The sequence below is a fragment of the Triticum aestivum genome, chromosome 4D (assembly GCF_018294505.1).
Source record: "Triticum aestivum cultivar Chinese Spring chromosome 4D, IWGSC CS RefSeq v2.1, whole genome shotgun sequence".
NCBI classification, from domain to species: domain Eukaryota; kingdom Viridiplantae; phylum Streptophyta; class Magnoliopsida; order Poales; family Poaceae; genus Triticum; species Triticum aestivum.
Genome location: NC_057805.1, coordinates 116,393,577 through 116,419,118, shown reverse-complemented (window position 1 = coordinate 116,419,118; position 25,542 = coordinate 116,393,577). Strand labels below are relative to the sequence as shown.

The following is a 25,542-nucleotide window of genomic DNA, read 5'->3' as shown; positions in this document are numbered from 1 at the left end:
AGCTGAAAAAACCGAGGACCGAAACTTCGGTCGTCTTCTCGGTTAGTGAATGCCAACAACTGAAACTACTTCGGTGATTTCGGTTGCTGGACTCGGTTCCCCGAATTAACCGAATAGTGTATTACAGTTACAGCCCAGCAACACCGAGCCCAATAGATCATCCACGAACCTTCTCGCAACCTTTTTTCAACCCACGTACGCAGCCTCAACAACAACCGGATCTTTTACTTAAAAAAAGCAGTCGCATCTTATCCTGAATCCAGATGCGCCCAGCCTCCAGGCTTCACGCACGCACATCACGCAGCTCCGCCGCGGCGTGTCCATTTGCGGATTTGCCCACCTCCCGCGATCTTACCGGTGGCGGCCGGTGCCTATGACCCCCACGCAACGGCGGCAGCTGGATGGCTCCCGCGCAACGGCGTCGGCCGACGCCCATAGCTCCTACGCGGCGGCGGCCATGGCTCCCACGAGCGAGCAGCCATCACTCCTTCGTGGCCGGCAGCCCGCGTGCGATGATATGCTGCGTTATTTTCTTCCTCCTACCATCCCTCCGCAACCCGTACGCATGTTTCAGTTGATTTTGGTTGGGATGTTCATAATTTCTTTCCAAAGATTTGACTCCGATTTCTGCCCCCATCAATATCTCGGTTTTCTTTGGTTACACCGAGGACCGAACCGAAATTTTGGTGGACCGATATCTCGGTGCTTGTTTTCTCGAGAGACCGATCGGTCAGCAAAATATGAAAACCGAATTTCAAAGTAAACCGAGGCACCGAACTGTTCGGTTCGGTCTAACCGAATGCCCAGTCCTACTCTTAATTCCCCATCAAAGGGAATTAGGCATATCTCATAGAACTCGGTGAGAGGTATCTGACGGGTTTCAGAATATAAATTAAACCGCATCAGAGGAGGTTCATGCCTATTCAAAAAATAAAAAAAATTGTACAAAGGAGTTCATGAGGGTATGGTGCTAATCACACTCATCTGCCAGGAAGTTGGTAAGTCCAGCATTAGCAATGAATTGCGCGAACTCTTGGTGGAATCTGGCTTCTTCCATGAAGGCAATGTGCGGTCATTCGCACGGCCGGACTCCGTCCATCGCGAAGTGTTGATGTCACCAGATGACGATTCACCAGTGACTCCCTTGGCATTCTTCTTAGATGAACTCCTTCGAAAAAGATCCATCTTCCTAAGAACAAATTTCTGAAATTTTTGGGCCACAAATTTTTGTCAAAAAAACTTCACAAGATTGATAGCAACTACTCATGTGGATGTCTAGAGGCTAAATCAAGCATTCAAACTACTTGGAACTTAAAGAATTCAACATCAAGCTCATTTACAGCAGCACCAAGAGTAGCTAATTACTCAAAATATAAACCACTAGAACACAAACTAATTGGAGCAATGGAGGAGTCACATACCAAGTAGCAATCCCCAAAAACAATTTCGGAAACGGAGCTTCGAGCAAAGAGATCGAAATCCGCGGGTTTGAGAGCAAGAACAAGAGAGAGAGAGAGCTGGAGTGATTTTTTATGGAGGTAGGTGATGATATGGGCTAAAGGGATAAGTGAGGGGTCCACGTGGGGCCCACTACCCACCAGGGCATGCCTGGGGTAGCTGGCGCGCCCTGGTGCCTAGTGGCCACTAGGGGCACCCCCCTGTGATGTTATTTGTACCAAAAATTCTTAAATATTCAGAAAAAAATCATGTCAAAATTTTAGGTCATTAAGAGCACTTTTATTTTTGGGCACTTTTCTATTGCACGAAAAATTCAGAAAACAGGATAAACATGGCCTTTCATTGTATTTAACTAAAAGTAACATAAAACAAAGAGTAGGGACAGAAGGTTGTGCCTACTAGATTCATCGACCACATGCCTCTCGAAAATAATCCATTAACAAGATTGATCAAGTCTTATTAACAACCACTTTCGATTAGCATGAGCTCGAAGAACTTTCGTAAAACACTAAGGATGTGTTTGGTTATGGGGATATCCTTCCAGGGATAGGGATAACCCCTTTTTACTGTGGTTGCCACCTGTTTGGATCTGAGGCGGGGAGGGATAGAGGCAGCCAGATGCTGGGAATATTCGAAGAAAAAGGGTTGTGGTCAGCTGCGAAAAAGTGGCGGGTGGTGGCAACCACCCGGCCCGTGCGTCGCGCACTCTCGCTTGCGGATCATTTTTTGGCTATTGACTCATGCTCACCCGCGAGAACTCCCCCTGTTACTCTCCTCTCTCCATCGATCACTTGTGGCGGTCGGCCATTGCGGAGGGTGGGCACGACCGATGCAGGTTAGGGTTTGAGGCGGCAGCGCGGCTGGTTCTTGAGGAGGAGGCCGGTGTGGCTGGATCTCAAGGAGGGCGGCGGCTGGGGGCTTGAGGAGTCGCACGCAACCAGCGATTGAGGTTGGGGCGGCGGCTGCATGCATGGAGCTGGATCGATCTTCCCGCTGATGTATTTTCTTCTGTTGTATGCACGCTATGATGTATCTTCTGCTACTATATTTCTAACCACCGTGCTGTTGTATCTCCTACCACCGATGAAACATAATGTATGTGTTGTTGCATGCTGTTGAGGCATCCTCGATGTGTGGTGTGCGTGTGTGCATGATGTGGAATGGGTGCTTGTGTGTGTTCACTCATGTGTTGCTCATCTATGCCGATGAATAATTTTTTCATGGAAAACCGTGCAAATTATGGGAGTTATCTCATAAGCTCAGTCAAAAATGCCACCACACCATCTATCCATTATTCATCCCTCAAATCAACACTCCAATGGCTAATGCTCATCCATGTTTCATCCTTCGAACCAAACAAAAAAGGGCTAACCTTGCCCATACAACCAAACAGAAAAGGGGCTATCCCTAGCCAGGTGGTTGGGGATACCCACAACCACTCTAGCCTGTCCCTCAAACCAAACACATCCTAAGTTACCTCAACGGGGACGAGCATATCCCCAACAATAAGTGTTTCATATCTCTTTTTGACAGTAGGTAGAGGGAGTTGAAAACTTCCAATAGTAATTGTCGGAGATTTTTCAATAACGTTAATACCATTCACTTGGAATTGTTTCTTCGGAAAGTGAACCGTATGCTCATTACCATTGATATGAAAAGTAACTTTGCTTTTACTGTGTTCAAAAATGGTCTATCAAGGATAATCGACATGGTGCCGTCCTCGGGCATCTCAAGTATAATAAAGTCTGTTAGGATAGTAACATTCGCAACAACAACGGGCAAATCCTCACAAATACCGATAGGCATGGCAGTGGATTTGTTAGCCATTTGCAATGATATTTCAGTAGGTGTGAGTTTATTCAAATCAAGTCTTTTGTATAAAGAGAAAGGCATAACACTAACACCAACTCCTAAATCACATAAAGCAGTTTTGACATAATTTCTTTTAATGGAGCATGGTATAGTTGGTATTCCCACATCTCCTAATTTTTTAGGTACTCCATCCTTAAAAGAATAATTAGCAAGCATGGTGGAGATTTCAACTTCAGATATTTTCCTTTTATTAGTGACAACGTCTTTCATATATTTCGCATAAGGGGCGATCTTTAAAATATCAGTCAAACTAGTACGTAAAAAGACTGGCCTAAGCATTTCAACAAAGCATTCAAATTATTCATCATCTTTTTCTTAGATGCTTTAGGTGGAAAGGTCATGGGTTTCTGAACCCATTGCTCTCTATCTTTGCCATGTTTCCTAGCAACAAAGTCTCTTTTATCATAACGCTTATTTTTAGGTTGTGGGGTATCAAAATCAACAGCAGGTTCTATCTCAACATCATTATCTGGTTCTTTTTCATTGTCTTGTTGAGCATCTTCATGAACATCATCATTTTCATTTTCATTATCACCAGGTGAATGTTCATTACCATATAAGTTTCAGCATCTAAGATAGAGACATCATTGTTATCTTCAGAAGGTTTTTCTATTTCAGGTTCACTAGAGGTATGCAAAGTCCTATCGTTTTTCTTCTTCTTTCTAGAAGGACTAGGTGCATCAGTGTTAATTCTTTGAGAATTTTGTTTAATTCTTTTAGGGTGACCTTCCGGATAAAGTGGCTACGGAGTCATTTTACCTCCTCTAGTTGCTACCCTAACAGCATAATCATTCATATTATTGTTCATTTCACTAAGCAATTCTTTTTGGGATTTAGCAACTTGTTCTAATTGAGTTTGGACCATACAGGCATGTTTTCCTACACCTCTAATATCATTAGTGATTCTAAATAACAAGTCACTCAAGCGAGCAATCATATTAGAGTTTTGTTTCAATTGCTTCATAACACAGGCATTGAAGTGATCTTGCTTCATGATATCATTATCAAATTCATACAAGCATTGACTAGGATGTTTATTATAAGGGATGTCACCTTCATCAAACTTTAAAAGATAATTTACCTCCACCACCTATGGTGCTGTGTCAAGACCATGTATTTCTTCAATCGGTGGTAAATTCTTAACATCTTCAACTTTAATACCCTTTTTCCTTCATACATTTCTTTGCCTCTTGCATATCTTCAGGGCTGAGAAATAAAATACCCCTGTTCTTCAGAGTGGTTTAGGCGGTGGTTCAGAAAGTGTCCGATCATCATAATTCTTCAATATATTATTCAATATTTCATCAGCTTGTTCAACAGCTCATTCCCTGAAAACACAACCAGCACAACTATCTAGGAAGTCCCTAGAAGCATCGGTTAGTCCATTATAAAAGATATAAAGTATTTCATTTTTCTTGAGAGGATGATCAGGCGAAGCATTAAGTAATTGGAGAAGACTCCCCCGAGCTTGCGGGAGACTCTCTTCTTCAATTTGCACAAAGTTAAATATTTCCTGTAAGGCAACTTGTTTCTTATGAGCAGGAAAATATTTTTTAGAGAAGTAATAAATCATATCCTAAGGACTACGCACACAACCAGGAGCAAGAATAGTGTACCATATCTTAGCATCACCCTTTAATGACAACGAAAATAACTTAAGAATATAGTAGTAGCGAATTTTCTCATCATGAGCAAATAGGGTGGCTATATCATTTAATTTAGTAAGATGTGCGACAACAGTTTCAGTTTCATAGCCATGGAAAGGATCATATTCAACCAAAGTAATTAAATCTTGGTCGACAGAGAATTCATAATCGTCATCAGTAACAAAGATAGGTGAAGTAGCAAACTTAGGATCACATTTCATTCTAGCATTCAAAGTTTTTTCTTTCAACTTGACTAGTAATTTCTTAAGATCGTCTCTATCTTTGCAAGCAAGAAAGTCTCTAGCTACCTCTCCATCCATAATATAACCCTCGGGTATATCAGGCAATTCATATCTAGGAGAGCTAGGTCTAATATGTGTTTCATAATTCTCAGTTTCAAATACTTTATCAGTTTCAGTGATTTCATCAGTTTCAGCATTCTCAATATCTTTAGCTCTAGCAATTTGTTCATCAAGAAATTCACCTAATGGCACATTCTTACCAAGCAGAGTACTAGCATCATCATAAGCATCATTCATAGCAGAAGTAGCATCATCAATAACTTGCGACATATCAGGATTAATAGCATGTGGTGGTGTTGCAAGCTTACTCAAAACAGAAGGTGAATCAAGTCAAGAGCTAGATAACAGTTCCTTACCTCCCCTCGTCTTAGAAGGAACGATCTTGGTTCTTTCATCCATAAGATTATTCATAGTGATAAATAGATATAAATCCCAAGTAACTCAACAAATATATCTATGCTCCCCGGCAACGACGCCAGAAAAAGGTCTTGATAACCCACAAGTATAGGGGATCGCAACAGTTTTCGAGGGTAGAGTATTCAACCCAAATTTGTTGATTCGACACAAGGGGAGCCAAAGAATATTTTTAAGTATTAGCAGTTGAGTTGTCAATTAAACCACACCTAGAGATTAAATATCTCCAGCAAAGTGATCAGTAGCACGATAATATGATAGTTTGACAGTAGTAGTAGTAACGATAGCAGTGGTAACGGTAATAGCAGTAACAGTTTTGTAGCAATTGTAACGGTAGCAATAGCAATGGTAACACAACAGAGATCAATATGTGGAAAACTCGTAGGCATTGGATCAGTGATTTCGTCGGATGATATTCATCATATAACAGTCATAACCTAGGGGACACAGAACTAACTCCAGTTCATAAATATAATGTAGGCATGTATTCCGTAAATAGTCATACATGCTTATGGAAAAGAACTTACATGACATCTTTTGTCCTACCCTCCCGTGGCAGCAGGGTCCATAAGGAAACTAAGGGATATTAAGGCCTCCTTGTAATAGAGAACCAGAACAAAGCATTAACACATAGTGAATACATGAACTCCTCAAACTACGATCATCACCGGAAAGTATCCCAATTACTGTCACCTTGGGGTTTACAGATCATAACACGTAATAGGTGCATATAACTTGCAAGACCAGATCACGAACATAGATATAATAATGAAAACATAAACGGTTCAGATATGAAATCATGGCACTCGGGCCCTAGTGACAAGCATTAAGCATAGCAAAGTCATAGCAACATCAATCTCAGAACATAGTGGACACTAGGGATCAAGCCCTAACAAAACTAACTCGATTGCATGATGAATCTCATCCAACCCACCACCGTCCAACAAGCCTACGAAGGAATTACTCACTCCTGGCGGTGAGCATCATGAAATTGGTGATGGAGGATGGTTGATGATGACGAAGACTGAAGATCCCCCTCTCCGGAGCCCCGAACGGGCTCCAGATCTGGCCTCCCGATGAAGAACAGGAGGTGGCGGCGGCTCCGTATTGTAAAACGCGATGAAACTTCCTCTCTTATTTTTCTCTCCAAAAATAGGATTTTATAGAGTTGGAATTAGGGTCAGCGGAGCCTCATGGGCCCCACTACCCACCAGGGCGCGCTAGAGGGGGGTGGCGCACCCTGGTGCCTAGTTGGCAGCTGCCCCCCCTCGAGTAGGTCTTGGTTCCAGAAATTCTTATATATTCCAAAATAATTCTCCAAAAAGTTTTGTCCAATTCCGGGAACTTTTATTTCTGCTCAAAAACAACACCAGGGTAGTTCTGCTGAAAACAATGTCAGTCCAGGTTAGTCTCACTCAAATCATGCAAATTAGAGTCCAAAACAAGAGCAAAAGCGTTAGGAAAAGTAGATACGATGAAGATGTATCAACTTCGAAGAAACATTTTGAGAAAAAAAGTACAGAAATCCTATCTGGCGACCGTTTGCTAGGAGAGGGGTGGCAAGCAAACACTTTTTGATGGCAGTTTTAGTTCTGAGACGAGTTCAAACAATGACAATTTTAAAAAATTGCCTTGTTTGACAGAAACTTTCATGTCGCTCCAAAGAAACAGCCATCCCTCGCACCTAAAAATGCCAGCGAAATCATTCACAAATGCCACCCCTTCCTAGCAAACATTCACCGGCTAAGAGCATCTATAGTCGGACCTCTCAAACCCGCCTCATACGCTCGGGCGGGCCGCCCGGTCATGATTTTTTGACCCAGACGGGCCCCTCAAACGGCCCTCAAACGCCCAGCTGACTGGCACCCCCATATCCATCCCAAATATGGGGTGGATATGGGGGTGCCCGAGCGCGCCCGGGCACGCCCGCCATGTTGGACAGCGCAGATGAGGAAGAAGAGAGGAGATAGAAAATGGATCCGACTGGTCTACGGGGTGGATTTGTTGCAATTTCAGGTGGAGGGAGTGGAGGAACACGGCGACTACTTCAAGCTCAGAAGGGATTGCTGCAGCCAGCTCTCTTTCTCGGCCAAGCAGAAGTGCACGGCTGCTCTGAGGATGCTTGCAATTGGTATTGCTACAGACGTCGTTGGTGAGATGGTCAGGACGGGGGAGAACACGCACCTGAATACTACTGTCAAATTTTCCTGCGCCGTGGTTGAGGTGTTTGGACCTGAGTATCTTAGAGAACCAAATGCGCAAGACACGGAGAAATTGTTGGCTATTGGAGAGGCAAAGGTGTTTCCAAGGTGCTCGGATCAATTGATTACATGCATTGGCAATAGAAGAACTGCTCCAAAGGTCTGTGGAGAATGTATCAAGGTCACACCAGAGAGGCCACCATCATACTTGGCATCACATGACTTATGGATTTGGCATGCTTTCTTTGGAATGCCCGGTTCTCACAACGGCATCAAAGTGCTTCAACGATCTCCGGTGTTCAGGAGGCTTTGCAATGGGAAATCACCGCTGTGCAACTACACCGTCAATGGCTGGGACTACAATATGGGGTACTATCTTGCCGATGGTACCTATCCTCGGTGGGCGGCGTTTGTGAAGACCATATCTGAGCCGTGTGGCAATAAACAGATCCACTTTGCAACAATGCAGGAAGCGGCTAGGAAGGACATGGAGAGGGCATTTGGTGTGCTTCAGGCTCATTGGGGAATTGTGCGGAGCACTGCAATGATATGGGAATCAGAAACTTTGTGGCAGTTGATGACATGTTGTGTTATTCTGCACAATATGATTGTCGAGGATGAGGGAGATGGTGTAAACCAAACCCATGATTTCGAAGCACACGGAGAACAAGTTGAAATCCCGGAAGATTAACATGCGGCTCAACTTATGAACTTTCTGCAGATGCATCAGAATCTTCGAGATCAGCAGGTGCACACGCAACTACTCAATGATCTTGTGAGGCACATGTGGATCCACAATGGCAACCAAGGAGGCAATGCTTGAGTTTGACACTTCAAATAAATTTTATGTAAACACTATCTATGCTTGATACCAACAATAGCTATTTACGTGTGACATTGTGTTGCATGATCGACTTGCATGTATTTGCATGAATTTAAGAGTCCGGATTTGAGATATGTGGATGCCCGGAAGAAAATATGAGGGCCCGGCCGGATGCGCCCGCGGGCGTGCCCGGTCACGTCCGCAGACGTTTGAGAGGCCGGATTTGCCAAGTTCGATCGTAGATGCTCTAAGGGGTCAAAAAGTAAGCCATGTCCATTGTCCAGTGAAGAGAAAAGTAGAGTTTTCTAAATGATATGAGGGAGGTAGGATATGGATGGAAATCTGAGAGGGCAACTTCTTCCTCTTTTTTTCGCAAAAGGGAAAGAATCCAAACAGCTCACTGACCGGTGGGCCTCGTCGGTCAGTAGCTCCGTCGTCAAGTCTTGTACTCTTGTTAGCTCGAGATCCAGACTCGAGAGCGCGAGCGAGACTTTTCTTTCCATCCGCAGGAGATCCCGACGAGAAGGCGAAGGCGAAGCCGGCGGCGCAACCGAAGCCCCTCATGGCCCGCTCGTCCTCGCAGTCCCAGTCCTCCGTCGGCGGTGCCGGCGCCGCCGGATCCCGCCCGGCCACCGCCGGGCCCCGCGGCACGCCCGCCGCCACGGCTGGCATGCGCCGCCGACCCGGCCGCACCTCCTCCTCCGCGTCCGGTGGCGGAGGCTTCTCCGGCGGCGGAGGGAACAACATGCTGCGCTTCTACACCGACGAGGCCCCGGGGCTGCGCCTCTCCCCGACCATGGTGCTCGTCATGTCCGTCTGCTTCATCGGCTTCGTCACCGCCCTCCACGTCTTCGGCAAGCTCTACCGCTCCCGCACCGCCGCCTCCGCGTCCGCCTGATCAACCCGGTTCCTGCTCCTGTTTGTTCTTCGTTTCAGATCAGATCAGATGGTTTTGGTGTGTAACAAAGAGGCTGTGGTTGCTACCTGACGAGTTAGATCTGCCGAAGTACCCTACATGTTTAATTATGGTGCCCTTTCTGTTTCCATTTACCTTGTTGTTGCGATGAATTGTGGCTAATCACTTGTGCTTGTCAATTGAAATCATCAGAAGTGTGTGCTTCTTGGGGATTGGGGCACAGTTTTGCCTGTCTGAGAACTAGTAGACCAATTATGCATCTCGCTAGCTTCATACCTTGCTTAATTAAGTACCTATGCGGTTATCTTTTGGTTGTCATCAATTTTTATTAGAGAACTGGTTGTTTCTGTCCGTTAATTAGGCATCTCATGGTTATTTCTCGAGCTTCTGTGTCACTGTGATAATACTAGTAGCTAATCTTTCTTCCCTAAATATAGTTTCTATATATAGAATAGTTATGCCATGTTCATAACACTCAAAATGCTCTGCTGTTTTCATGGTTTGATGGCCTTTTATGGTGGAAATTCTGCTCAATCGTTTGACAGGGTAATAAATGATGAGTGATCAATTTCGTTGATCTGGTTTGGCATAAGCAATTCGCTAGTGTTGTAACGTGTAAGACAGAACTTTAGCTATGCAATCTTAAACATGGTGGTACTTTGGGCAAAATTGCATGTTTAGACTAATTTTAGTGACCTGTCTATTGATCTGAACCTTGGATTGTTGAATTTGCCAAGCCTGTCGCAAAACCACAAGTTACCTTTGAAAAAGAGAAAACCTAGAGGCTAGAGTTTGTGCGATGTAACTAACTGGCAAGATAATTTACAAGAACAAGAACAAGAGATGTCTAATATTCCCTCTGACCCAAATTAAGTGTTGAAGTTGTACTAAAGTTGAAACACTTATTTTGGAACGGAGGGAGTATTAGAATTCTTTTTATATGGAGGTTAGGTTTGTTGAGTTTTACTCCATAGTGGCCCAGGTACGACATGGGTCAGCTGATTTCAGCAGTTCTTTTGAGTTATTCTTGTGAATTGCTTTTCTACCTTTCGACAAAATGCACGCTAATTTGGTTTTGTTGGCTCTGCTTATTTTCTTGTGGCATCCATAGCTCAGAGAACCTCAATTTTTTGCCTGTGAAATGTTAGTATTTTCTAGTGATTGTTTAGGGGTAACGTATCAACTGTGCAATTCCGAGCCAAGGTTTTGATGTGAACAGCATGGAAGATATTGATTGATGTTGTTCTGGAAGTTGGGCTTCACGCTTGCTCGTTTCATTGATTCGTCATTAGAAGTTCTTTACAAAGCTGTATTGTCAATAGTGTTCACTGTACTTTCAAAAAAAAAGTGTTCACTGTAATATCCACTTGCTGCTTATCTGATCAAAAGTTAAGTGGCACAGAGCTAAGCAAGCCTACTCAAAAAGAAGCAGCGGGTATCTGAAGCGGGGCCCATCTGATAAAGAGACATCACTAAGATTCCAGGAACCCACTCTTCTTCAACACTAACCTGAATTCAGAGGCAGACACGCCTAACGCAACCCATCTTGGGGAGCTACTAGCAGCAGCACCAACCCAACTAGATCACTCCTGTTCGAACAAGAAACACAAAGAAGTCTACCTGATCAACGGTCTTTCCTCATAACGCCAGTACAATGTTTCGATGACAGTGGGCTAGCAATGAGTTTCCTCTGAATTTCCTCCGAGTTATGAACGCAAGAGGTTGTCTCATCCTATTTCATCGTCAAAGATTACACCCAGCTAAAACATTATTTTGCTGCCGCCGCTACTCCTCATCATCGGATTTTTCCACCTCTTCATTCTCGTACTCGGAACCAGAGCCATCTATATCCGCAAATGGATTCTCGTCACTGCTATCATCATCCTCATCCTCTGAAAGTTCTTCAGGATAATCATAGAGTGGGTTGTCTTCGGCTGCATGTTCAACGCACAACTTTTAAGCTAATGAAGATCTTAGCAATTAATTACAGAAGCAGAATGACTGTACAATTACCATTTGAGTCATCCGTGTCATATGGATACTCATCATCATCGTAACATTCGCCATCCTCATCGTCCACTTGTAACCTGGTATAAGAAGACTGGTCAGACAGAATCCCCACGAAAAAGAATGGAATCTAGTAACACGTTTGAATGAAAATTACAGTGGATATGAAGCTGCAGATGCGCCCTCCTCCATGTTTGTATCATCCACCTCCTTGACAGTATATATGTCATAAACATCTGAATCTACTCATCAGGAAAAATATTCTCATTAATATTAGCGCCCAAGCAAAAATGCTTGTGATTACTATGAAATGCATTATTACACTTTGCTATCAAAACCAATGATCTCAACTCTTTCACACACTGTTAAAACTTACGTGGCATGAACACCTAAAAGGAAAGAAATTACATACCTTCTGACTGTGCTAGCGAAACAATATCAGATTCGATTTCTTCAGCAGCCGACGGCAAGTGTTCCCGTAGAAGCGGAAGAAAGTTGCATAAAATCGCACCCTCTTCGACAGAGGTCATCCTGCAGAGAGCATCATAAGGAACCACATGATTGTTCACCATTTTGTTTTAGAAGAACAGATAAGTTATCCAAAACAGAACTTACTGTGGTTCTGCTGGATGCTTCTCTCCATCAGAATCTACTTGGACAGCATCATACAGATGACACATTTCTCTCAGTGTTTCATCAACCTCATTATTGTCTCCTTTCCGACTCTTCCATATTTGTGCAAAGCGGGCATTTCTTCCAAGATTCTATATAGAGCCATTGACAAAAACTATTACTAACAATGAGGGAAACAGAGAACCAACATCATCCCGTGTCTTTGATGGATGCGAAGAAAATTGGAACTTGGCAAAAAAAAAAGTCCTGCTGTCAAGAAAGCATAATAGCCCTCACCAGCTATGCAAAGGATAGAAAGGTACACATTATTATTCCAAAGAAAACACAATCTGAATCTCAATCATAAGAAAGGAAAAGAGTGTGCTCTATGTTAAGGAGTATCAGTATTAGCCTAGGAGTCCTTATTAGGCTATGTTTCCTTCTTTGTACCCCAAGCCTTGTGTGCTATATATTTGCCCCTTGGGCTAGGCAATAGAGATAAGTTAAATCCATAACACGGTATCATGCGCCCAGGTTTAGGGATTTTTTTTGGACGTCGCAACTCACCCTCTCGACCTAATCTTGCGCCGCCGCCTTTCTCCTTGGCCGGTTGTGCTGACCTCTCTGCTGGCGCTGCTCTCCCGCGCCTCCCGTCCGACTCCACCCCCTGATGCTACAATCGTCCGTGTCCACCACCCGCAGGTCAACCACGCTGCTACTCCCGTCCAGCACGTCTCACCGTCGCTGGTCTGTCCTGGCGCGGCTCCCGGTCTGATCCAATAGGTAAGTTGCACCCATAATACTCTACACTTACTCTAGAAATTGATCATGCTGTATACAACACTTGCCCAAACCCTTTTCACCTAAAATAATTTTATTGTCCCTTTACAACACATTTGCTTGATCCCAGAGATCCATCAAATTAAGTGCATAATTAGTACACATAAACTTAAGGATAAGAAGTTCACTAGCCAGAATAAAATTACCTCATGTCTCTGTCTGGCTGCTGAACGTAGCTGGTCTTGTTTCTGTTGACACAAAAGAGAACTATCTTAGAATTTGATTGAGTAACTTCATTCCAAATTCCAAATAGAAAGCTCTGCTTATGACATCGTACTTCAGCGGTGGATCATTCAAACGCTCAAGGAGAAAAACAAGAAGGTTTAATTATTCAAGTGGTCCTCAGGGCATAGTTTTAAATAGCAGAGATAACGGACGCTATTGCGGTCTCTGTGGACATAGCGCCTGCAATATCGCCAGCTATCTGCGTTCCGCTACATGGACCCCAATCCGCTACCGCTATTTAAAACATTCTCAGGGGGACGAGCACAATAATAATTAGGTAAATAATTGCAAAGGGACTTACTTTGTCTTGCTTCATTCTTTCATTCCTCTCCTTTGTCTTGCTCTTTATCTCTTTGGTGCTCAGGTCAGAATGCTAAAAAGAAACAGATGGGATTATGTTCTATAAAATGTATTACTATGCAGTTATATAGAATAACTTAAGAATGGGAATGGGTCGGCCCGCTCTGGCCCGGACCTGGTACCATTGGCCCATCTGCTTTGTTCAGGGACATGGAGCCAACCCAATGGTCCAATGGTGATCAGCCTCATGTCCCACTGGGTAACATGGTCGGACCCATTTTAATTGACATAAAATAGGAAGTAGTAACACAACATCTTTACAAATAGCATCATTAGCAGTAGATTTTTTTTTAGCATGTTAGGATCTCTAGAGTTAATTTTTTCAAAGAAAAACAATGCGTATATACAGCCATTAGCATATTTGTAACTCTAGAACAAAGGTCATTTTGGATCAATACTTTAAATTTTTCTATAAATACAAGGCTAATAACCCTCATATATGCATATGCCACTGTAAAGGCTACTACAACTTTGGGCAACCAAATTTGGCTCGATCCACTTGCCCCGATGACCCGATGGGACTGTTGTGTCCGGCTCCCCTGGCCCATTTTCCATACGAAGCCGACCCAAAAGACCCATTGGGCTTGAAATTTTGGGTCGGACCAACGTCTCAATGGGTAACATCGGCCCATTCCCATCTTGAGAATAACTACTACTGATCATTGAGCAACCGCATACTGATGAAACTAGTAATTCCTTTGTTCCATGCATGTAGAGTACAACTAGTCACATATATCTCCCAACAATTTCAGAGAAGTTATTCGGTTCATCATGTGTGGCCAAAAAAATCTGTGTGATGTTCGACCAGTTTCACAAGAAAGAAATACTACAAGACTTAACGAATATTACCAAAAGGGAGTGAAGAACGTCTTCAACAGCCCCAGAATGATGGACTGTCTCCACATGCTGGACAAGAAGCTTCTTCACCCGTGGTTCCTCTGAAGCTTATCAATGGTGAGTTATGTTAAATAGGGTAAAATCATGAGTGACAGGGTACATGCAAACAGGAGGTGGTTGGTCCATACCTTGGGCACTGGAGGAGGGTTGGGAGATGGAGAGGCTCGAGAAATCGAGCATGGCCTTCTTCATGGGCCTCTCATTGATCTCCAGCCCTAACAAAGCACAGGAAAAATACCACCTTTATTCACCTAAAAAAACCCTTTCTTTTTCACTGTAAAATTTGATGAGACGGAGAGGGAGGAGCAATGGGAAGGAAAGAGCAGGGCTGGAGGAGTGCTCACAGAAAGCGTCGGGGCGGGCCTGCGAGGGCTTGCGCTTGACCCGGACGACGACGGGCTTCTCCCGCACCTCGGCCGCGGAGGTGGAGGCGTCTCCGGCGGCCTCCGCTGCAGACGCCATGGCCGGCGAACCGGGGAATAACTAGGAGCGCGGGGACCGCTAGCCCCTGTCCTCGGCGCCTCGCCTGCGCGAAGAGAGCCCCCAAAGAAGAGAGGGAGGTTGTCGCGCTTCCGGCCAGAGAGGGTTTCGGGAATAGGGATGGAGAAGCCGCAGCGAGTCCGAGACGAACTACGACCTTTTTTTTTTTTTGAGATGAGACAAGGGAACTACGACTGTAGTAGAAACTAGTAGAAAGCAGATCATGGGCCGATTAGAAGCACGGTTGGAGGCCCAGTGTTGAGAGCCTCAAACCGATCAAAGCCAGGGGAATTGGCGGCGACGGTATGGAGGGCACCAGCGAGGCGCGCGTCTGATGCCTTCTCTCAGGGCATGGCCAACGGTTAGCCCCACGGGTGCTGCTCCACAGGCCAACTAGGCTCAGATGCCATCTGGTGCAAAAGCGGTCGCCTGCAGATGACAGGTGATTCCTGCAGAAGAGACGGCTTCCTCAAGAGAAAAGCAAGAAAAGAGAGGAAAAAGCGAGAGAGTGCCTGTGAAAAGGATGGGAGAAGTTGGCTTCTCTGCCCGCGGACGATGCAGAAAGCAACACACCCGGAGCTGCAGGACACGACCATGGCCATGGCAGCCCGAGTACAGAAGCACGAGTTCCATATCAGAAACATGGAGCGGTCGAGGCGGAAATACATGGGGCGACCATTCCGCCCGAAGTGCTCTTCCGTGTGCCGGCCAGAGAGCGGCGAGCACGGAAATGCGGCCAAAGCCGGCAACAACAACACGAGCTCGGTGGCACATCCATGGAGGACACCGTGCGATTGGAAAAGGGTCATGGCCCGCGGCGCGAGCTCAAGGCCGCAGCTATGCATGCCCAATGCCACTCTCCTAACAGAGGCGATTGGGTGAAAAAATTTCAGGCGTAAATGTTTATTTCCATTTATTTGGTATGGATTTGAGGAAGATTGGGGAAGAAGATGCGTTTGGGGGGCGAGATGAACGGGAGTTGTTTTGAGGATAGAGATGGTGTGGGTCCCAGCGAGGTGCAGCCTCAGGCTAATGCGTTGGGGTGTTAAAAATCAAACCAACTGCCTCATACTTTTTTACCTACGTGGATGGACGGGGCAGCAGCTAGGTGCTGCCCCCATTTTACATGGACGCGGCTTGCCTGCGGCCGCTGCGTGCGACCATCCGTGCGGCGTGTCCATCGCACGGCCCTGGCTCCACGGACGCCCCGCTCCACGCACGCAACGATTGATCCTGATTTTAAGTGGAAAAAAAACAAAATACACATCGTAATACTGATTCCCTTCTTCAATACCCGCCAAAAGAACCACAGAATACACAAAAGGGCGCCAAAATGCAAGATCTACATCTCATATGAGGCGGAAGTGACCTTACAGCCTTAAAGCGCACAATTATCAATAGTGGCTTAACCAGGAATCAGGAAACTCTTCTCTTCAATTGAGCAGCAAAGGAATCCGCGTCCCTGATGGCTTCTCCGAATCTTGCATCCCTGACGACTTCTCCGAGGAGTGTTCCAGGGAACCAGGACACTGACGAACAATCTCATGCACCAAAAGTAAGATATCTCATTCGGTTCTGACGATGAATCTGCGGCAAATTCTCTAATTTCTTTGTTTTGAACCATTGCGGGAGACTTCTCATCCAGCAGTGCACACAAATATGTTTGCCTAAAAGATCCACTTTCCATCAACTGTGACACGATCCAGAGTGTTGGCCGGGAAAAAGCAGTGTGCTGCACCCTTGTAGAACTTCTACAGGAATCTGTGACCGCATTCTGCAAAAGCCAAACAACAATGGAAAGTTAGTTTTTTTTTAATTTAGAAAAACAAAGCAGTGTCATGTACAGTAGCCAATTTCAGACGTTCTTGTACCATCTCTGATTTCAGGTTTTGGAAAACATGCACTACAGTTTTTTCTATTCTTTTTACAATACATATAGTTCATGGACAAACATAAGAGATAGTTGAATATACTTGCACAAACCGTGTACAGATATGAAATATAAACAGAACAAGGATTCTAGAGTGCATCACGATTTCTTCTCTAAAACTTAAGACTCCTGATGTCTCAATGCACTCCATGTTTCTTAAGACAAATACGATTGCAAGAGATATAAATATGATTTATGATGCAGTTCATAAAAACTCATGATAGGCAAATATGATTGCTATATGTGTGTATTAACTAAATTGAATCCTAACTGATATAGGATCAAGAAACTACAGTAGATCACACCGATGAAAGGGTACCAAAGCATGGCATGAAATTTTTATCTGAAGAGGAAGCTTATTTATTTTATAACAAGTATGCTAAAACCATCGGTTTTAGCATCAGAAGAAGCAATGGTCATAAAGTGATGAACTCTTCTACATTTCAACAACGGACATTTACATGCTCTCGTCAAGGTATGGGTTATTTTCATTTTTAAAAATTATAATCATTTATTTATGCTCTAAGACAATTACAACAACTTATAGGCCATCGCCGGGAAGATAAAAGAGAGGAGACATTCACTTATAGTAGGCCTGAAACACGATGTGGTTGTGATGCCCGTATGAAGATTAGCCTTAGAGATGGATTTTATTATGTGTATGAATTCGAGGCGTCGCATAACCACACTCTTGCTAATGGACTCATGGCCCAATACTTGAGATCCCAGAGAAAAGTGACAGAAGCACAGATAGCAAACGCAGAGGTTGCAAAGTCAGTTGGCATTTCAAATAAAGCAACAATCGATTTGATGGCTAAAGAAGCAGGTGGAAGTGAAAACCTTGGCTTTACACCTCAAGATATGAAAAATTGTTTGTACTCAAAGAGAACAATAAAAGCAAAGGTAGGTGACACAGGGGGGGGTATTAGAATACATGGAGAAAAAGGTCTCAGAAGATGTCAACTTCTTCTATTCAATTCAAGTGGATGAGGATGAGTTGATAACTAATATTTTTTGGGCCGACTCCAAAATGGTTTCAGACTATGCAATGTTCGGCGATGTTATATGCTTTGACACCACATACAGAAAACTAGATGATGGACGTCCATTTGGTTTGATTGTCGGGGTGAATAATCATAAGAAAACTATTGTCTTTGGTGCTGCACTTCTATATGATGAAACCGCTGCTAGTTTTGCTTGGCTTTTCAGAACTTTCCTAAAAGTTATGTCAGGAAAACATCCACGTACAATTCTCACCGATGAAGATGCAGCAATGGCGAAGGCAATTCGTGAAGTCTTTCCCCACTCTCACCATAGACTTTGTGTGTGGCATATGAATCAAAATGCTTGCAAGCACCTCGCCGGAGTTGTTGACGAATATAAGAAGTTCAATGTTGATTTTCAGCACTGTATATATGATATAGAAGAGGAGGATGAATTTGTAGGTGCATGGGATAAAATGATTGACAAGTATGGACTGCGTGACAATGAATGGCTGCAAAGGCTATTTGAGAAAAAGGAACACTAGGCACTAGTGTACGGTAAAAATACGTTCGCTGCCCACATGAGCACTACCCAAAGAAGTGAAAGCATGAACAATGAACTGAAGAGATACATTAGTATTAAATATGACATGCTTACTTTCTTTAAGCATTTTGAACGGCTAGTTTCGGATAAAAGATGTGAAGAGGTGAAGTATGACTTTAAAGCAACACAGACTACTCCCAAGTTGAAGGCTGAATCTAGCTATATGTTAAAACAAGCTGCAGCTACATATACTCCAGCAATATTCAAGATGGTTCAAGATCAAGTGCTTCGGACTCTGAACTATGACACAATGCTTTGTGATGAAAGTGACACAAAGGTGAAGATTTATGTAGTAAAATTTCATGGCACACAACGTGAACATGTTGTTAGATTCATTCCAAAAAAAGAAAAGGTTAGCTGCAGTTGCAAAAGGTTTGAGTTTGCTGGAATTCTTTGCTCTCATTGCTTAAAGGTACTTGATATTAACAATATCAAGCATATCCCTGGGGAATATATCTTGAAAAGATGGACAATTGATGCCAAAGTTCTAGATATAACAAGCAAATGCAACCCGCGTGATAACCTAAAAGCAAGAATGTCTAACCGCTACAAGGAACTATGCAGAATATTTGTGAAAATAGCTGCTCGTGCCGCTGAGTCTGAAGAATCATACTATAAGGCTGCTAAGTGTGCAGAGCAATTAGCACAAGATGTGGAGAAATGCTTGAAGATTAGAGCTGATCCAGATTTGGTTAGCGCCGATCCACATTTGGTTCATGTTGATCCAGATTTGGTTCGCGCTGATCCAGATTTGGTTAGTGCTAATCCAGATTTGGGTAACTCCAGTACTAAAGAAGGTACAAACTATACTAACAATAATTACCTACACTATTGTTGAACAACGACTGATATTTGGCATTATACTGGCAGGAACGAACATCGCCTCTAGTAGAATTTCAAAACACGGTGAGGGGCTTGCAAAACCAAAAGGTATGAAGGTCAAGGAGAAGACTGTGAAAGGATCAAAAAGACCCATTGGTGGATTTGAGAAAGCAACTTCAAAGAAGAAAAAGAACACAAATGATACTGTGCATCTAGAGCCTCGTGGCCCCTCAACGGTATAATATTTAGTCACTCGATTCGTATAAAATATTCAATGTGTTGACCTTTCTCTATCATTTTCGATAGGGTCCTTTGAAGAAAGCAACTTTAAAGAAGAAAAAGAACACAAATGATATTATACAACTACAGCCTCATGACCCGCTGACGGTAATAATACAATGTTGCTTGTTTCTTATAAAACCTCAACTGTACTGACCTTTCTCTATCATTTTCTATAGGGTCCTATGGAATTTTTCACAAATCAAATGGCTGCATATCAATTACACTATAATGCTATACTAAGTGCTTCAATGCAACCATCAATTGGTAATGCCATCCCTATGCCACCACAGACCCAACAACTGTTGGCTGGATTCCAACCATACAATACAGCAATGGTAGAAGCAGTCCACACTTTCATTTTTCCTATTTTTTAAACTTCAGTGCAACTGAACTTTGCTTTCTCTACAGGGTCATCCGACAAATAACATGTACACCTCGCTGCAGGGTACCGTTGGGGCCTCTAACTCTGGTTTGATGACAGGAGAAAATCAAGACTTCCTCCATCAACCGAATCCAACATCTATCCTAAATGCTTCAATGCTGCAATCCAGTGGTCATACCATCCCAATGCCACCGCAGATCCAAGAACACGGCAATACTCCAGTGGTATAAGCAGTCCACACTTTCATTTCAAGTATAGTTTCAGAACTTCAATGAAACTAAACTTCTCTAATTTTTTGCACAGGGTCATCCAACAAATTACATGTATACATATTTACAACAGCAACATTCCACGCTGAATTCCTCACTGCAAGGGAGCATTGGGACCTCTGACTCTAGTTTAATGACAGGACAAAATCAATTCTTTCTCAATCAACCGAAGCCAACCTAATCTTTTCTGTAAAAGGAATAGTTTTATCGCATGTGTGTTAGACTTCCAAGCTACAAGTGATTTTTATTTGAACTTGTATGAACCAGTTTTTTTTCTTTTTGAATGCTACTCCATCTCCCCAGTCAAATATAATCGTTCAAAGAATTATCTATGCACAATGTCCACATGCATCATGCGCATCTGACCTGTCAGCTATCCTTCAGTTTACGTATGATGATAGGGATGGCAGGAATCAATTTTAATTCTATTGACAAAAGTGCAGACATAACCATCTATCCAAATGTCAAACCTAGAGGCATAGAGCAAGCAGAGAACAGATCAATTGGTCCAAGACTCTGAGTTTAGTAGTGAGCATTGTGAGCACTAGATTGACAATTGCATGAAAATAATTTTATTTAAACAGAATGGATTTGCTCTCAGCTTTATCCCAATTCAATTTGCATTAGATGGGAGCAACACAAAAAGAAAACGAGATTTACCTGTGTCCTGTGTAGGTGATGTTGAGTACACGAACTGCAGCCCGGCGGCTTTCTTGAGGACAGAATTGACGACCCGAGCTGGAGACAAAGATTGCAGTCCCTCTCCCCCTCCAAGCATCCCCGTCCCCCTTCTTCCTCTCCAAGGGCATATCAAATCCATGGCGCTCTAGCTGCGGTCCTCGACGTCCTTCATCTCGCTCCCTCGACCCCTCCTCCAAGCTCCTCCACAAGCCCGAGGCGCCGCCCTCTTGTGTAGTCGCCCCGTGCCGGCTCACCAACCTCCGCGCCACTGGGTGGCGACGCTGGTCCGCCGTCCGCCCGACGTCGATTTAGGCGCCGATTCTGGCCAAGCTGCAGCACGGCTAGGTCCGGCAAGCGCACATGGGCCGCGGCCAGCCAATCAACGCAGGTCCGGCCGACCCCGATGGGGGCTTCGGTGCCGGCCAAGCTGCTGCACGGTCAGGTCCGGCAAGCGCACGCGCACGCGGGCGGCGACCAGCCGAGCGGGGACGGGATGAGATATGGTAGGTTGTAAGGCTTCAGCTCGAGCTCTGTTCAGACAGAAGGGGAAAGATGTGGATAGAAGTGTATTGAAGAAGGGATTCAGTATTACGATGTGTATTTTGTTTTTTTTCACTTAAAATCAGGATCAATCGTTGCGTGCGTGGAGCGGGGCGTCCGTGGAGCCAGGGCCGTGCGATGGACACGCCGCACGGATGGTCGCACGCAGCGGCCGCAAACACAGTATAATTCCTTAATCTGCTAAAAAGGTAAAATTCGCCAAAAGAAACACAGTAAAAAACACGCCTAAAAGAAAGAGTAGTATACAAACTGTGTGAATTTGATATAGTTTTTTTTTTGAACACATGGATTTGATATAGTTGTGCCTCTGGAATCCTTGTCTATCTATCGTGCGGTCGTATTTGTTAACGTGTGAGATGACATTGGTGCTTATTTTTGGGAGGACTACTAAGCTTCATGGAATCGGGATTCAAGAAGTGGTGTCACTCTTATACAATTGGGTTAGACCCCGCATCAAGGCAACTACGACGGTAGCTGAGGCTCTTAACAGGGCTTGGCCAGCGGACCCTGAATCTCTCTGTTGCGGAGTTATCAATGTGCCAAGGAAAATACTAATGAGGCATATAGCGAAAAAGTTAATGGTCCTCCATTAGGTGGAGGCGCCCCCTAGCTTCTTGCAGAAGCTTGGGGAGGCCGAATTGGAGGAGGACTACCCCTCCTAGGGCCGGCGCAAGGGGGAGGGAACCTTCCCCCTTGTGGCCCTCCTCCCCTCCTCCAACCTATATATACTAGAGATTTTGGACACACGAGTTTTGGAGCATCATCTAGTTCTCTAGTTCTAGTTGATCGAACTAGAGCTAGACCTAATCCTCTCTAGTCCTCATAATTAGAAATCCAGTGTGGTTCTAATCGTCTCCTTTAATTCTCCGGCGACGACAATCTCTGTAGGCGAAGCGCTGTCGGATCGTGAAGATTGTACACTCGCAAACTATGGAGAGGTCGTGCTTTTGATCTTCCGTTCGAGCGATCGTTTGTGAACGCTTCGAGGGACTTCATTTATACATGCATGTACATTATATATTTTTTACGTACCTTGCAATTTTACTTGTCAATAGAATGGAAATCACTTAGACATGCATCATTTGGTTGTATGACACCGCATGCGTTCCTATTGATCAATATTGTAGGTGAAAATTTTAATCACCGTTGGGCAAAATTGAAGCATGAATACCATTAACTAGTGAAATCTGAATGACATGTGGAATTCCAAAAGGTCCCTGTTTTGAACATGACGATTTCATGAATTCCTTCAACAAGCTAATAACTACACTGTGTCCTGCGAAGTTTAGCAACAACTTAATTGTCTATATGACCATTGCGAGGCATATAAAGGTTTTGAAAAAAAATCTAGTATAGTTCGGATTTTTTAGGATAGATTAATCACCAACTACATTGTTTGATGTGATCCATCACGAGGTATGCATATGCTTAGTTTTTGCTATTTTCCCAGTTGGTTCACATTTGTTTATTTCTGATTTTGATATTATTTTTATGGTTGTGTTTTTATTCTTCTTCCACTAACATTAATAATTGATTGTTAACTAATATGGCTTCTCATCAGTATAGTTGATTGTTTTTCCACTAATATTAATAATTGTTTGTTAACTAATATTAGATGGACGATATTTTTTTTCTCCATGAATAGTTGATTGTTCTTGTAGTTGCAAACAAGTTTAATAGCTGCGAAAAACACATAATTATTGTGAAAGTTTATGGGAGAGGAGTCTAATTGATGGGATTGTGGCATTTTATACAATTCTTTTTGCTTTATGCATTACCAATCTAAGGGATTTTTTTAGTAGTACATTTATTACATTGCGAATTTAGATAATTTACATCTTTTGTTTCCTCACATTTCTAACCGGGCTTATCTTGTTCCCATATGAGAAATGAACCAAAGACATCCACGTCTCCGACGCGGGAACATTCTCCTTCTTAAAGACCTAACCAACATAACTACAAAGAAAAACCGGGGACAAAAACAAATTAGTGGCAGGAGCTGGTTTGCTTGGTTGTCTGATGAGAAGAAAGCGGAATATCTAAAGAAGCAGTTATAGCTCACCAACGGAAAAAGGTTGCAACTCTAAATGTTACTAATGTTGAAGGATCTCAATAATATATGCAATCGTTGAGGCCTATGCCACTTACCACACACAAATATATGGCTAACTCGTCTCCTATTGTATCAAGGACCACATGTTCACTTATGAAACCTCTGCTACCATGTTCAACATGCATTGCTGCAAACTCAATGAGGAATGATCACCAGCCAAAAAAAAGAAGGAATGTAAACGAAAAAGGATCACATCACTATGCCCGAATGTCCAAAGACAAGAAAGAAGAATACCTACTGAAGCCGCGAAATGCTCGTCGCCATCGAAAGAAAACCGAATCTAATTCTAAGTATGTCGTGGGCATCAATCATCCACCCTACCGAAGGCACCTGGTAACATATTGGATTACTTCATATCATCGTACATACCCTGTTTGCTTTTATGTCAGGTATTGTTGCGGTTTATTTATGTATTGATCAAATGGGACCAGGGCAATTTGACATCACAAGCCTTGAGGGCACACCAAAAGGAGGATTATACTGCTTCGACGCCAATACAACCAATGCCTTTTGTTTACACCTTTTTCATTCTATTATTTCACATCTCACTTTTATTTTTTCTTTGTTCTTTTATTGTGTACAAAGATGTCTTGGAGGGATGAATGGAGGTTTCTTATTCCGTCATGTTATTCAGTCTTTAATATATTTTTACTGTATATGTTAATCATCTCCTTGTAACACCATACCTCTTTTTTCTCTATGCGTGCTATGCAGCCATAACCGACGTGTAACGCCCACGATGCGGCTATATCTCCCACGTGTCGAGGCACGACTTAGAGGCATAACCGCATAGTGGTTTTGTCGCAAGAAGGGTCATCTTCACACAATCCCATGTAATGAACAAGAATGGGATAAAGAGTTGGCTTACAATCGCCACTTCACACAATACATAAATATCATCATACATCATCCAAATTACAATCATATAGACCGACTACGGTCAAAATCCAGATGAAAATAAGACAACCCCAAATGCTAGATCCCCGATCGTCCCAACTGGGCTCCACTACTGATCATCAGGAAAAGACACATAGTAACGACCACGTTCCTCGTCGAACTCCCACTTGAGATCGACGCCATCATCTGCACTAGCATCGTCGGCACCTGCAACTGTTTTGGTAGAATCTGTGAGTCACGGGGACTCAGCAATCTCACACCCGCGAGATCAAGACTATTTAAGCTTGTAGGGAAGGGAGGTGCAAAGAGGTGGAGCTGTAGCGGCAAAAGCATATATGGTGGCTAACTTGCGCAAATGAGAGCGAGAAGAGAAGCAACGGAACGGACGTCAACTAGCAATGACCAAGAAGTGATCCTGAACACCTACTTACGTCATTCATAACACAGACCGTGTTCACTTCCCGGACTCCGCCGAGAAGAGACCATCACGGCTACACACGCAGTGGATGTATTTTAATTGGGTCAAGTGACAAGTTATCTATAACCGGACATTAACAAATTCCCATCTGCCTCATAACCGTGGGCACGGCTTTCGAAAGATAATACCCTGCAGGGGTGTCCCAACTTAGCCCATCATAAGCTCTCACGGTCAACGAAGAATAAACCTTCTCCCGGAAAGACCCGATCAGTCTCGGAATCCCGGTTTACAAGACATCTCGACAATGGTAAAACAAGACCAGCAAAGCCGCCCGAATGTGCCGACAAATCCCGATAGGAGCTGCACATATCTTGTTCTCAGGGCACACCGGATAAGTCAAGCTACGAGTAAAACCAGACCTCGAGTTTCCCCGAGGTGGCCCCACAGGCTGCTCGGTTCGGACCAACACTCGAAGGAGCACTGGCCCGGGGGGGTTAAAATAAGATGACCCTCGGGCTCGCGAAAACCCGGGGGAAAAAGGCTTAGG

The 25,542-nt window shown here is 43.8% G+C and overlaps 2 protein-coding genes and 1 long non-coding RNA gene across 4 annotated transcripts; 1 reads left to right on the top strand and 2 right to left on the bottom strand.

The window, feature by feature from the left end:
- The first annotated feature begins 9,168 nt into the window (after positions 1-9,168).
- On the top strand, positions 9,169-9,866 carry LOC123096658 (protein transport protein Sec61 subunit beta-like). The gene has a single exon (XM_044518417.1). It carries the CDS (start codon positions 9,279-9,281, stop codon positions 9,612-9,614), a length of 336 nt encoding a protein of 111 aa, XP_044374352.1. The 5' UTR covers positions 9,169-9,278; the 3' UTR covers positions 9,615-9,866.
- A 1,260-nt stretch (positions 9,867-11,126) lies between these two features.
- LOC123096657 (RNA-directed DNA methylation 4) lies at positions 11,127-15,235 on the bottom strand. Of its 2 annotated transcripts, none has more exons than XM_044518415.1 (10): positions 14,918-15,235; positions 14,702-14,788; positions 14,526-14,620; positions 13,618-13,689; positions 13,238-13,279; positions 12,255-12,403; positions 12,052-12,170; positions 11,797-11,881; positions 11,646-11,719; positions 11,127-11,566 (listed from the first exon to the last, which is right to left on the bottom strand). In XM_044518415.1, exons 1-10 carry the CDS (start codon positions 15,033-15,035, stop codon positions 11,418-11,420), a joined length of 990 nt encoding a protein of 329 aa, XP_044374350.1. In that variant the 5' UTR covers positions 15,036-15,235; the 3' UTR covers positions 11,127-11,417. The 2 variants fall into 2 exon arrangements, with proteins under 2 accessions (XP_044374350.1, XP_044374351.1); XM_044518416.1 differs by having other exon boundaries at positions 14,526-14,614.
- Positions 15,236-16,671: 1,436 nt separating this feature from the next.
- On the bottom strand, positions 16,672-21,540 carry LOC123099765 (uncharacterized). The gene is made up of 2 exons (XR_006448230.1): positions 20,986-21,540; positions 16,672-16,827 (listed from the first exon to the last, which is right to left on the bottom strand). It is a non-coding gene; the product is annotated as an uncharacterized lncRNA (long non-coding RNA).
- Positions 21,541-25,542: the final 4,002 nt, after the last annotated feature.

Bases quoted from the DNA above. Each gene is read 5' to 3' on its own strand.
- LOC123096658 (XM_044518417.1), top strand. From the start codon at position 9,279: ATGGCCCGCTCGTCCTCGCAGTCCCAGTCCTCCGTCGGCGGTGCCGGC.
- LOC123096657 (XM_044518415.1), bottom strand. From the start codon at position 15,035: ATGGCGTCTGCAGCGGAGGCCGCCGGAGACGCCTCCACCTCCGCGGCC. The intron at 12,171-12,254 runs GTAAGTTCTGTT...TGCTCTCTGCAG, and splicing joins AAGCATCCAGCAGAACCACA to GATGACCTCTGTCGAAGAGG. The intron at 11,567-11,645 runs GTAATTGTACAG...TTGAACATGCAG, and splicing joins TGACACGGATGACTCAAATG to CCGAAGACAACCCACTCTAT.